The sequence below is a fragment of the Aquarana catesbeiana genome, linkage group LG05 (assembly GCF_042186555.1).
Source record: "Aquarana catesbeiana isolate 2022-GZ linkage group LG05, ASM4218655v1, whole genome shotgun sequence".
Lineage (NCBI taxonomy): Eukaryota > Metazoa > Chordata > Amphibia > Anura > Ranidae > Aquarana > Aquarana catesbeiana.
In genome coordinates, this window is record NC_133328.1 from 32,820,316 (window position 1) to 32,833,311 (window position 12,996).

General features: G+C 42.2%; 1 protein-coding gene across 1 annotated transcript in view; it reads left to right on the forward strand.

Annotated features, from left to right (window-relative positions):
- The window catches only part of LOC141144162 (serum paraoxonase/arylesterase 2-like), a 29,494-nt gene extending 19,937 nt beyond the window's left edge, over positions 1–9,557 (forward strand). The window contains exons 7-9 of the mRNA XM_073629578.1: positions 1,104–1,185; positions 4,436–4,564; positions 9,042–9,557. Of these exons, the coding sequence (XP_073485679.1) occupies positions 1,104–1,185; positions 4,436–4,564; positions 9,042–9,203 (373 nt within the window). The 3' untranslated portion in view covers positions 9,204–9,557. The remainder of the gene's footprint in view (positions 1–1,103; positions 1,186–4,435; positions 4,565–9,041) is intronic.
- Positions 9,558–12,996: the final 3,439 nt, after the last annotated feature.

Here is a 12,996-nt window from a genome sequence, read left to right on the forward strand (position 1 = left end):
GACTTCCGCACGCATACGCTGGAGTGACATCATTGCGACTCCGGCCAGTCACGCAGCTGGAGTCCGCAAACCCGGAAGGAAGACGGGTGAAGATGGAAGCGCCCGCAGCTCTGACATCTCGGCGCTGGAAGGGCTTCGTTTTAAGGTAAGATTAACATAATGTGCTAGTATGTAATGCATACTAGCACGTTATGACATTAGTTTGCAGGGACCACAAAAAAAAGAAAAACGTCCACCAGTTTACTACCGCTTTAAATTAATATTATATTTGCTTTCTCTACCAGTGCTGACGAATTCCCATAACATTTTGGGCAAGTTGAAAAAATTCAGTTCAAGTATTCGTGTGCATGTTTTCTGTAAATGGGAGCAGGCTGCCTCTAAAAATAAATCATCTTTTATTATAGTAAAACAGACATAGGCTTTGATAATTATGTGGGTTCAGCTCCTACCTGATTCTGGTGACACTTTTTCAGTTCCAGTGACACAACCAGACAACTTTGATTAGGATCATGTAAATGTACTCAGCCGTGGCGACAAACTGCATTAAAGTTGAATTAAAGTGTAACTAAAGAGAAAACAAGGTGATGGGAAAGGAGCTCCAGACGGCAGCCTCAGCTCTGTTACTGTGTGCTTTATGAAGGGGCGGTGTACGTTCCCTCCAATCAGATCTCAGAGCTCTCTTTACTTAGCTCTGCGGTGTGTATTTTTAGTTCTCCACCCACAAGCTTTAAAAATTCTGGACTTTAAACAGATGTAGAGAAGAGAAGACTGCAGATAAACAGGTATAACTTATGTACTAGGATTTGTTTCATCTCTGTGTATCACCTGAGGCCAGTTAATTTACTGGGTGTATATGAGGGTTTGCAGCCACTTTAATGTAAAAATTGGAGATTAGGTTTAACCAACTCTCCCTTCCCATCTCCAGGACAACAACTGTTGGGGACAGTGCTGGAGGGGAGGCGAGTATAGTAGCTAAATCTGCTTTCTTATTTTACCTACTGCTGAGGAGGGAGTTTTTTAAAAAAATAGCCTGGAGTAGTGTTTTAAGTAAAATTTATAATCATTTTTGTTTATTTACACTATATATTTGCTTATCCTTTAAGATTTATCTATGCCGTTGACATCATGGCTCACGCAATCAATGTCTATGAGAAACATGACAACTGGTCCCTAACCCTTGTAAAGGTAATCACGTCTTATACTGTTCAGTGTTTTCAACTGTTGTTCTCTCTCTCTGCCTCTCTTTCCTTCTTGCTTTTTCTTTCTTTCATGCTCTCTCTCCCCCCCCCTTCCATTCTATCTTCTTTCTCTTCTCTCTCTTTCTCTTCCCTCTCTCTTCTCTCTCACTTTTTTCCTTCTCTCTTTCTTTCTTTCTTTCTCCTCTCTTTCTTTTTCTTCTCTCTCTCTCTCTCTCTCTCTCTCCTATCTTTCTTTCTCTGTCTCTCTCTCCCTCTCTTGCTTCCTTTCATTCTCTCTACTTTTTCTTCTTCTGTCTCTCTCTTTCTTCCTCTTCTCTCTCTTTCTTTCTTCCTCTTCTCTCTCTTTCTTTCTCCTCTTGCTCTCTCTCTCTTTCTCCTCTTGCGCTCTCTCTCTCTCTCTCTCTCTCTATCGCTTTCTTTCTCTCTCTCTCTCTCTTTCTCTCTCTCTTCCCCCTCTCTCTCGCTTTCTTTCTATTCTCTCTCTCTTTTCTTTCTCGCTTTCTTTCTATTCTCTCTCTCTCTTTTCTCTCTTCTCTCTTTCTCGCTCTCTCTTTCTTTCATTCTTCTCTCTTTCTCGCTCTCTCTTTCTTTCATTCTTCTCTTCTCTCTTTCTCGCTCTCTCTTTCTTTCATTCTTCTCTCTTCTCTCTTTCTCTTCTCTTTCTCTTCTCTCCTTCTCTTCTCTCTTCTCTTCTCTCTTCTCTTCTCTCTTCTCTTCTCTCTTCTCTCTTCTCTCTTCTCTCATTGGAGATGTGTGAACCGGCTCCATTGAACCTGTATCCATTTTGCATAAGTGTGAACCCAGCCTAAGGTTTGGAAAAGTCCTTGTTCATTAGTGCAGGAATGTTACTGTACAGTGTATTAGTACAGGAATGTTAGAGTACTGTGCGAATGTTTTAGGCAGGTGTGAAAAAAATGCTGTTAATTAAGAATGCTTTAAATAATAGAAGTGTTAATAGTTTATGTTTATCAATTAACAAATTTGAAATTAAATGTACAGAAGCGAAATCCAAATCAAATCAATATTTGGTGTGACCTCCCTTTGGATTCAAAACAGCATTAACTCTTGTAGGTACACTTGCACACAGTTTTTGGAAAGTAGGTAGGTTGTTCCAAACATCTTGGAGAAGAACTAACCTCAGATCTTCTGTGCTTGTAGGCTGCCTCATATCCTTCTGTCTCTTCATGTAATCCCAGACAGGCTCCATGATGGTGAGATCAGGGCTCTGTGGGGGCCAAACCATCACTTCTTAAGGACATTGGCTGTATGTTTGGGGCCATTGCCCTGCTGCAGAATACATTTGGGACCAATCACATGCCTCCCTGATTGTATGGCATGATCTTTGGCATATGGCAGTATCTGTCTGTATTTCTCAGCATTATGGACACCATTGATCCTGACCAAATCTCCAACTCCATTAGTAGAAATGCAGCCACAAACTTCCAAGGAACTTCCATCATGCTTCATTGTTGCCTGCAGACTCTTGTTATTGTACCGCTCTCCAGCCCTTAACCAACAAACTGCCTCCTGCTACAGCCAAATCTTTCAAATTTTGGCTCATGAATCCAGAGCACCTGCTGCCATTTTTCTGCACCCCAGTTCCTGTGTTTTCATGTGTTGAACTGGGGTGTAGAAAATGGCAGCAGTTGCTATGGGCTGGGCAAGTGATGGTTTGGCCCCCACAGAGCACTGATCTTAACATCATTGCGTCTCTCTGGGATTACATGAAAAGACAGAAGGATTTGAGGAAACCTACATCCACATAAGAACTGTGGTTAGTTCTCCAAAATGTTTGGAACAACCTACCTGCCGAATTCCTTCAAAAACTGTGTGCAAGTGTACCTAGAAGAACTGATGCTTTTTTAAAGGCAAAAAAAAGCAAATATAGATTTCATTTGGATTTCTTATCTGTTCATTTACTTTCCATTCCGTTAATTGATAAAAAAAAATAAACTATTAACACTTCTATTTCTGAAAGCATTCTTCATTTACAGCATTTTTATTTTTTTAACTTGACTAAAACTTTTGCAAAGTATTGTATTTTCCCTGCTCTCTCCTCTTCTCTTCTATAGAAGTGAAGTCAGAGATGAGAGTGGAGGGTCTCTGGAAGTGTGAGTGTAGCTCACTGATGAGTACTGATATTTACCGTAGCAGGAAATGGACTTCACCCTTCAAGACATCCTGGTCACCCAACTGGTAGAGTCTACTCTTCCTGAGTTTGTAGATCTGTCTTTGTCACCATGATGCCATTTCCCGACTCTGAGCGCTCAGTCTGTGCAAGCTCAAAGTCTGCCTTTGGGATCTTAAACCATCTCCAGATATATGGCCAGTTTGTGGTCTCCCTGTAGTGAATGGTGAGTAGTTAGTTGCTGGGAGTTTGTTATTTCATTTCTCCATTACCTGGCATATTTTTCTTTGGAATTTTGCATTTTGACCTTTATTGGAGATTTTGTCAGGTCACACAGTTTTAGTCTGGTTCTTGTTTGTCAGTAAAACTTTAGCAGGTGGTGCTAGTATGATAGCCCCCTCTCATGTAATCCAAGCAATAAAGTGAAACTGCCCAGCTCCACCTGGCAAGCATTGTTGGAGGTGCTTCAATGGACTTGAAGGAGATACTTGCCGAATTTCAGATGGATATTTCTGTTGGGCTGGAGTCCTATTTGGATTGTTTCTTTCTCTCCAGCGATGGCCGGTCCATAAGGGGCGCAGGTGCACCACCCCCCTAATCTCTATGCACCGGCCCCTAATCTCCATGCGGGGTGCCGGACACACAGAATTCTACTAGGTTTTTTGGTTTTTTTTAAGCACATCATTAAAGCTGGTTGCTCTAATTGGCGTCAAAAAGGTTGGGCTCGGGGCGCAGAGCATTGTGCCCTGAGCCCACCTACTTGTGACATTAGCGAATCAACATTCGCTATTGTCTTCCTGCTTCTCCTCGCGGCCAATCAGGACAGGAAGCGTGCCCTAAGACCGGATTGGCAGGGAGGAGAAGCGACCGGATTGGCCAGGAGAAGAAGCCGGGGAAGATGTTGACGCCGTCCTGGAGTGTGGGCTGGCGAGTGGGCAGGGTTTTTGTTTGCCGCCCCCCCCCCACGGAAAAAATGGAGCACCAGCCGCCACTGTTTCTCTCCCTTTCATATGACTCTTTTTCTCATTCGCTCGCTCTTTGTTACTCTCCTGTATGTTCATGGATATAAAATACACTATTATATTTCCTTCTTTTTTTTCCCCACCAGGCAGTTGATGTAGATACTTGCCCAGATAACCTGTTTGTGGATCCAGTTACAGGGGATATCTGGACAGGAGCCCATCCAAATGCATATAAAGTGTTCTTCTACAAAGATGAAGATCCCCCTTTATCAGAGGTTAGTGAATAAATTATAATATATTAAAGATTTTACTCCCTCTTTATGCACGAACATGTTAAATGTTCAAGTTCAATAATCCTCCTCCCACCTCCCCTTGGAGCACTGCTGCACTCTTTTAAAAAAAAAGAAATCTGTACAGTGTAAATATTCCGTGTGTTAAGGTGCTAACTTAGACCTAAAATACTAGTGTGTATATTAAAATACCAATAAAATCATGAAAAAACAAAAGACAAATCTGTGCAATATTTTTTTTTTAGCAAGTGGAAGTCCTGTTATAATATGCTTCTAAACAAAAACAATCTTCTATTTCGCCATCTATCCCTCACCACGTGCAGAATAGTGGTACATGCTCTTCACACTCAATAGTGATCCACTCTGCTTGTGTGCTCCGCCACCTAATATAAGGGGGGCCTCTCACCAGATATCTTTGGGCCACCAGGACCCTCACCGCTTATGTGATTACAATCCTTTGGTTAGTGTGTACTTGGTGTCCACCTCCTTTACTCTTACATCCAATATCACCAGTGGTGAAGTCCCGGAATAAAACAATAGCGCGATAATCGTTTCTTTTAAAACATCCTTATTAAAAACACATTCCAATGCACTTACATTTCCATGTGCCATAAAGTGGCACCAGCTGTAATCACCTGTAAAGTTACAATCGTTGCCGCTCGTCTCTATGAGCTGGCGTGCGTTCCACCAGAGTCGGACGTGACGTCAGCAAGACCCGGGAGTTCCGCCACTGCTAAGACAGGAAGTCACTTCATCGGGAAGTCCATGTTAAATGTTCAAGTTCAACAATTCTCCCCCCACCCCCCTCTACGTGAAGCACCCCTGAACTCTGGACCCATGATATCCTTGATCTTATCCTGTCCCCAGCACTGGGTGGGTCCTGAATGCTGCAATATTGGGAGTCATGTAATGACTGTACTGCAGCATTCTTCTCTGAGTCCAGGGTGACTTGATGACTTGCCCTCAAGGGGAATGTTCTTGACACCATGGGCTTAGAGTGAGTTCTGTGATGTTGGACATCATTCAGCCCGGACGAAGAGTGGTACTAGATCACAGAGTGGTGAGTCTGTAGGGGACAGCACCGGAGGTAGGGTTTGTGTTACAGCGGGAGCTACCTTTTTATTTTCACTACTGCAGGGTGTTGTCCCTTTTTAATGAAGCTATAGTTGTGCTTTAAAACATTTTTAAACATTTGGATAATATGGGGGAAAGTTAAAGTGTAACTATGGGCAAAAAATACAACCTACAGTATATGATGCAGTCTTTCAATAGCATTAGCACAGCGGTGTTTGTCTCATTTATTCAGGTCATGGTATATCTAGTAGTAGTTTGCCACATTTAGCTGGATATGTTCTATAGTGCTGAAGGTGTTCCATGGTTTACCAAGACACTTGTTTGTTTCCTAGAGTTTCAGGAAGATTTATATTCACACCTTAGAGCACCTTATTCCAATCACCACGAAATGGTAAATGGTGATTGTCCAAACAGTAGGATAGTACCGTGGGTGTCAAAATTGTGGTGCCATCCTGTCCTAGTTACATAACCCAATTGTTGGTGTCAGGAAGTCTGCATATGTGTTAGTTCCCTAAATTTACATGGCTAAAGATGTAAATTGTTAAATCGCTAACTTTCAAGGCACTCCTGAGATGTCTGTGTTCTTTGTCTTTAGACTTTCTGGTTGTTGTTACCATCTCAGTCCAATGTTGCAAAGCCCTAATGACCCCCAGTTTGTGTTCCAGTGGGCGAAGGGAGGCAAAAAGCAAATACTAGTCTGTGTGGGTGGGTTTCCTATAGACCTCAATGTACTTCCCTCCTTCACATGTAACACACAATCCAAAAAACAATAATTTATTATGTGCCCCTTCTTGTAAACTCGATGTATGTGTCCACTAGACATGTGCAATTCCTTTAGTTACAAAACAGCCGAAATTTCTGAATCACAATAGCAAGGAATTTAATTGAATCTGAAATAAATTATAACGAAACTAATTATCAGAATTTGAATTTAAAAATGAATTCCAATTCAAAATGGAAACATATTGCAATAAATACAGTAAGGTATAAACGTGAAATAAGATGGTGATTCTTACTTAGGCTGCTTTATAGAATAGAAAGAAACTCTCATGTTGATGGGGACAAGGGCCTCTTCCCCAGAACCCTGGCCTGGTGGGTGTGGGGGGTGACTTATTGTAATCCTCTTTAACTCTTTCAACCCCTTCGAGTCTGGTATGGATTTTAAGGGGAACCCCACGCCAGAATTTATTGCCGAAGGACCTGGTATGGATTGAGGGGGAGACCGCGCGCTGTTTTTCTTTCCGCATTTTTCATTGCGGGCATTCTTTTGTTTACATTTCATCTGCCAGCAGGGAAGCCAGCTGACAGCTGATGAGTCATTGGTTGTTAAGGACGCGGCGGCTGGCTTCCCGCCCCGCTCCTTTGGCAACCAGCTATTCTTCACACAGAATTCAAATCAGTCGATAATTTTCAGCAAATTTGAATCATTCCGAAAATGTGGAATTCGGTAGAAAACAAGTTTACGAAACTAAACCAATTTTAACTAATTTTTATTACTACTTCATTCAGAGATTTGCATACATCTGAATAACCAAAAAGTTGTCAGAATGAGTTTCTGTGTTCATATAAATCTTGTATTTCTGATATTCTAATCTTGGTCCATGTATAATCCAGATACCTTAACCAATAATTTGGTGTTAGTCCCCTGAATTCAGAGGTTCTCTTCTCCACCTCCTCCATGTACAGGTTAGCTACAATGGGAGATATAGTTTTTTTTTTTTAGAACAGCCAAGTTTCTGTCTGTTGAAGTTACCTATATATTGAAATAGGTGGTGTTAAGGTAAATGTCCGGCAAGCAAAATACTTGATCTGGCTTAAGTTCTAAATGATTTCCAAGAGTTTTATCTCTTTTTAGATGTTTCTTTACATTCTCGAAATCATCTGCAGTTGGTATATGAGTATAAATGGATGTGACATCACAGGACCCCATAGTTTCTGTTGACTTTAACTTCACTCCACATACCTTGTCGACAAATTCTTAGGCCTCCCTAAGATACAGAAGATGCCCCTCTAAGCAGCCAGCAGCATTAACCCTATCACATATTACATTCAATCACCCGTAGTTGGCAACACAGTACATACACCATATGCAGAAGCAGCAGAACTCTAAATTTGTCAAGTAGGTACCTGGATTATATTGTAAGAGCATCTGTCAATCAACCAGTACCAATTTCCCTTCCCTCCCTGTGGCCCGAAGTCTTTGGGCCATTCTTGTGACACTGGAGGGTCTTCTTCATCTTTGCCCCACTCCGGAGCTGTCCAGTCCATACGGACATAGTTAGTAGTGCAGATGTGGTGATCTCAGTGCCACTCTTTGCACCAATACAGTGTGATTGAAGGGTACTGTGGTGTGGCCTCCTCAGGAGTGGGGACATGACATACAGTAGAGTCATCAGTGTTGTGGATTCAATTACATTGGATGTCATCCAACTCAGAAAATTAAAATGTAGCCCAGAGTTGGGCTTTAAAATAACATCAATACAAACGTTCACTCAAAGCATTATAATCTTTATTAAACATCTGATTCTGACAGTGTGTGTTTACCCTATAGCAGTGGTCTCCAAACTGAGACCCTTTGCTTGCTTTTATCCAGTCCATGGAGCACTATTTTCTTCCACTAATACCAACAATGGGGCATAATCCCCCCCTCTACTGACACCAGAGAAGTGAAGTGACGGAATTCTTCCCAATGACACCAAATTTGGGGCACAATTCCTTCCAATTACACCAACAATGGGGACCAATGTTACCAACAATGGGACACAATTCCCCCCAATGACACTAACAATGGGGCCCAATGACACCAACAATGGGGCCCAGTGACACCAACAATGGGGCCCAATGTCACCAACAATGGGGCCCAATGTCACCAACAATGGGGCCCAATGTCACCAACAATGGGGCCCAATGTCACCAACAATGGGGCCCAATGTCACTAACAATGGGGCACAATCCCTCCCAATGACAACAAAGATGGGGCACAATTCCTCCCAATGACACCAATAATGGGGCCCAATGACACCAACAATGGGGCACAGTTCCTCCCAATGACACCAACGACGGGGTGCTATTCCTCTCACTGACACCAAAGAAGGGGCATTGTTTATTCCCACTGACATCGGGAGCTCTTCTACTACCAATGCCCACAATCCAGTCCCCCTTAAGTCTGAAGGACAGTAAGCTGGCCCCTTGTTTAGAAGGTTTGGAGACCTGGTTTCTCTAGCATTCAATCATTCTAAAACACTGGAAGGAAGAATGTGACTGTGTTTTTATATTTAATTACTTCTTTAGACTCTTTCATAAATATTGTCCTAATAAGGAGTTTTTTGCTGCATTTATGACTGAGAAGCAGAATGAAGAAATAATAGAAGCTCTATTAATTTTGCAGGTGATCCGTATACAGAAGATTCACTCAGATCACCCAATAGTGACCCGGGTTTACGTCAATAATGGCTCAGTGATTCAGGGGTCATCCGTAGCTGCAGTGTACAAGAAGAAGCTGATTATAGGGACCGTATTCCACAAAGCTCTGTACTGTCAGCTGGATTAATGAACCACCAGGACCTGAAGAAACCATCCGACATAGATAACAAAATCCATTTTCGAAAAATAATTTTCTTTGTGTTGCAGAAATCATTTTGAGAAGTGGACAGTTCATGGGGGGAATTTGCAGAGACAGACTCAGAGAAGGGCAATAGAATCTACATGCAGTGTGCAATGTATATTGGAATGTTACTATTAGCTTTCAGCTTCTTGTGCAAATCCCCCTTATAGCGGTCAGTGCTAACATTGCACCAATGTCTAAAGTATGGCTAAAAGCTCCTGTCTAAACAGGTACTGTACCAAGACCAGTTACTATGTAATGCACAACCATTATAAAGTACAATAAAACAACAAAAAATTACCTTCCCAAATTCTCCTTCATTTGTGTCTCACTGTTACTGCCACCAGGGGTGGACTGACCATTGAGCCACTCGGGCACTGCCCGAGGGCCCTGGGCCACTAGGGGGCCCCATCAGGGTTGCCAGCCTCAGTAAAACCAGGGACAGTATGTATAAATATGTATATTGCATCAGTGTTAAAAGTAATCCTAATACGACTAATTTGTCACACTAGACAGCGCTTATGTTGAGCATTTGAAACATGTGGCCAACAGCACATAAAAGGACATTCATATAACAAAAAACAAAGTCCCTAAAAAGTCCCTTAAAAGAGAGTCCCTTAAATAGGGTAGTGATGCAGACAGTTCAGGGTGTAGTTTAAATTAACAGGTGATCACGAAAACAATCCTCCACATGCACCTTCCACCGATCACTCCGAAATCCACCCGGTGACAAACACAGTCCCCCTCGGGGGTTAAACTCACCAGAAATGGGGAGTAATAAAGCCTTCAGAGTCAGCACTCTTTTAACAGCAGTTTGTTCACATCATCACTATGCAAAGGGTCACAGGTTTGCAGGGCTCATAATGAATCAAGGAAAACAGAAAAAAGAAGGGGTGCACATAGCGTAATCCTGTTTATTGACTCAAAATCCCTTGCACAAAGACAGACAGAGAACCCCCCTTTAATAAAATACGTACATCAAATAAAATCACAAATAAGCAATCAATCGAACAGGCAGGTCATGTAAGTGTGTCAACTTCACCATAGGATGTCAGCGCCGCTACACAGGAAAGGATGAAAACTTCCTGGTTGTGCTGATGACTCCGGTGGAGCGCACACGTCACTTCCTACGTCGTGTTAGCCACGCGCTGACCCGTTTCGTCATATCCTTTGACTTCAACATCTGTCTGTGTATACTGTGTGTACATGTATGTGTATACTGTGTGTGTGTATACTGTGTGGCCCCATAATCTCTGATTGCCTGGGGGCCCCATAATCTCCGATTGCCCGGGGGCCCCATGAGTTATCAGTCCGCCCCTGACTGCCACTCACAGTGGGAGGGCTTCAGTAACAGAGGCAGTGTTGTCAATTTAGAAAGCATTGGACAGGACTAGATGTGGCCAGCTGCCTGCCGACCACCTACAGACTTGTGAATCAGTGACAATGTTGGTGGCCACACCCCCACAACATTTTTTTATCCCACTGTAGTGCAAGTGGACACAGCCTACAGGGAGGTGACAATACTGCTCTGAATTCAGGAGCAGTGCAGCATTGTTGCCACCCCATCACAGGAAGCTGCATTAGATGGACCTGACTGGCAGGCTTAAAAAGGTATTTGTGAGTTTACAGGGGGGATAGGAGACAGCTGTAATTGCAGATGCACTTATGATTAAGTGCTGCAGCAAATATTTATTTTTAACGGGAAGCCATAGTTCTATTTTCACAATAAAGGTACACTTAGACGTAGGCTAAATGTTAGTCAATAGAAATTGCTAAACTTCAGTGTTTCCAAAAATCATTCATCATACAGAGCAGTATGAAAATAACTAACACGGACAAGCCAACAGTCAATCAATTGTATGTCCTGGATTTAATGTAAAGATCACAGATACACCCAAAAGAGATATGTTAGTAATAAAATAAAAGCAGGTGGGCTGGGTCCATCACTGACATTTGTGGTCTCCAGTAACAAGATCTTCTGGGGAGTCTCTGTATTGGCCTGCCTTAGACTTTTGCCTTGTACATTGGATAAAGTGTCGGTGGGAGAACTTTTATAGGATGATGCAGGTGTGCACAACAAGGAACCCGAGCTAAGATGTATTGCATCCGTGTATTTAGCTGTTTTTCTGGAGTTCAGCTTTAACCACATGCTGACCAGCGCACAACGATATACAGTACGTCGGCACAATGGCACGGCTGGGCAAATGGGCATACAGGTAGGTCCCCTTTAAGATGCGGCATTGTGGGCACGTGCTGCGTGACCCGCGGACTTGATGTCTGCCGGGTGCCCGCGATTGTGTCACGGAGTGGAAGAACGGGGAGATGCCTTTGTAAACAAGGCATTTCCCCGTTCTGCCTAGTGACAAGACAGGGATCTACTGCTCCCTGTCATTGGGAGCAGTGATGGCTGTCATGTGAGTAGTAGCCCACCCTCCCCCACAGTTAGAATCACCTCCTAGAACACACTTAACCCCTTGATCGCCCCCTAGTGTTTAACCCCTTCACTGCCAGTGTCATTTACACAGTAATCAGTGCATTTTTATAGCACGGATCGCTGTAAAAATGACAATGGTCACAAAATAGTATCAAAAGTGTCCGATGTGTCCGCCATAATGTCGCAGTCACGATAAAAATCGCAGATCGCCGCCATTACTAATAAAAAAAAAATGATAATAAAAATGCCATAAAACTATCCCCTATTTTGCAGACCCTATAACTTTTGCGCAAACCAATCAATATATGCTTATTGCGATGTTTTTTTTACCAAAAATATGTAGATGAATACATATCGGCCTAAACTGAGGAAAAAAAATTATTATATATAATAAAATTATTATATTTATTATAGCAAAAAGTAAAAAATAATGTGTTTTTTTCAAAATTAACGCTCTTTTTTTGTTTATAGTGCAAAAAATAAAAACCGCAGCGGTGATCAAATACCACCAAAGGAAAGCTCTATTTGTGGGGGAAAAAGGACGTCAATTTTGTTTGGGTGCAACGTTGCACGACCGCGCAATTGTCAATTAAAGCGACGCAGTGCCGAATCGCAAAAAGTGCCCTGGTCAGGAAGGGGGTAAATTCTTCCCGGGCTGAAGTGGTTAAATGCTACCAAAATCATTAGAAATGCAAATAAATATTTGTAGAGAATTGAAAATATACAGAACAGGATTGCTGCATAAACAAATTAAAATTGATGAGAAGATGGGGCAGGTTCAGTCTTGCTAATAAACTCTGAAAGGGACTTGGAAAATGGCACTTATATTAAAAGCAGTTGTTGAGTTGGGGGTGTTGTCATGCTGTTTGTACAGACATAGGTGCAACAGCCATTCCCATATTCTATACAGTGATTAATAATTCTGCCACTAGATGGTTGTGTAAGTCCAATGTGTGTCTAATGTAATGTTCTTCCCAGTGGAACTACAGTTAAAGGTTATGATTGAGTTTCTTCTCTCTGTTATGCAAATTGTTTCCAAAAAAAAAACAAGGGTTCAGCCATGTGTCCAGCAACATCATCATGACTGGTATGAATCATATCTGCAGAAGCTTTTCAACAGGTTATAGGCTCAGCTTCAGCCAAAATAACGCTTGTTAAGCCTCACTTTTATTTAATTTTTCCATGTTTTATTGAACTGAATCATGGTATTATTGCTCTGTAGTATGCTGACCTCTAGTGGCAGTTTAGAGCTTGTCTACCAGGTGATTTTGGTTTCTTCCTCCACCCTCCCCTCCTGTTTAGTGC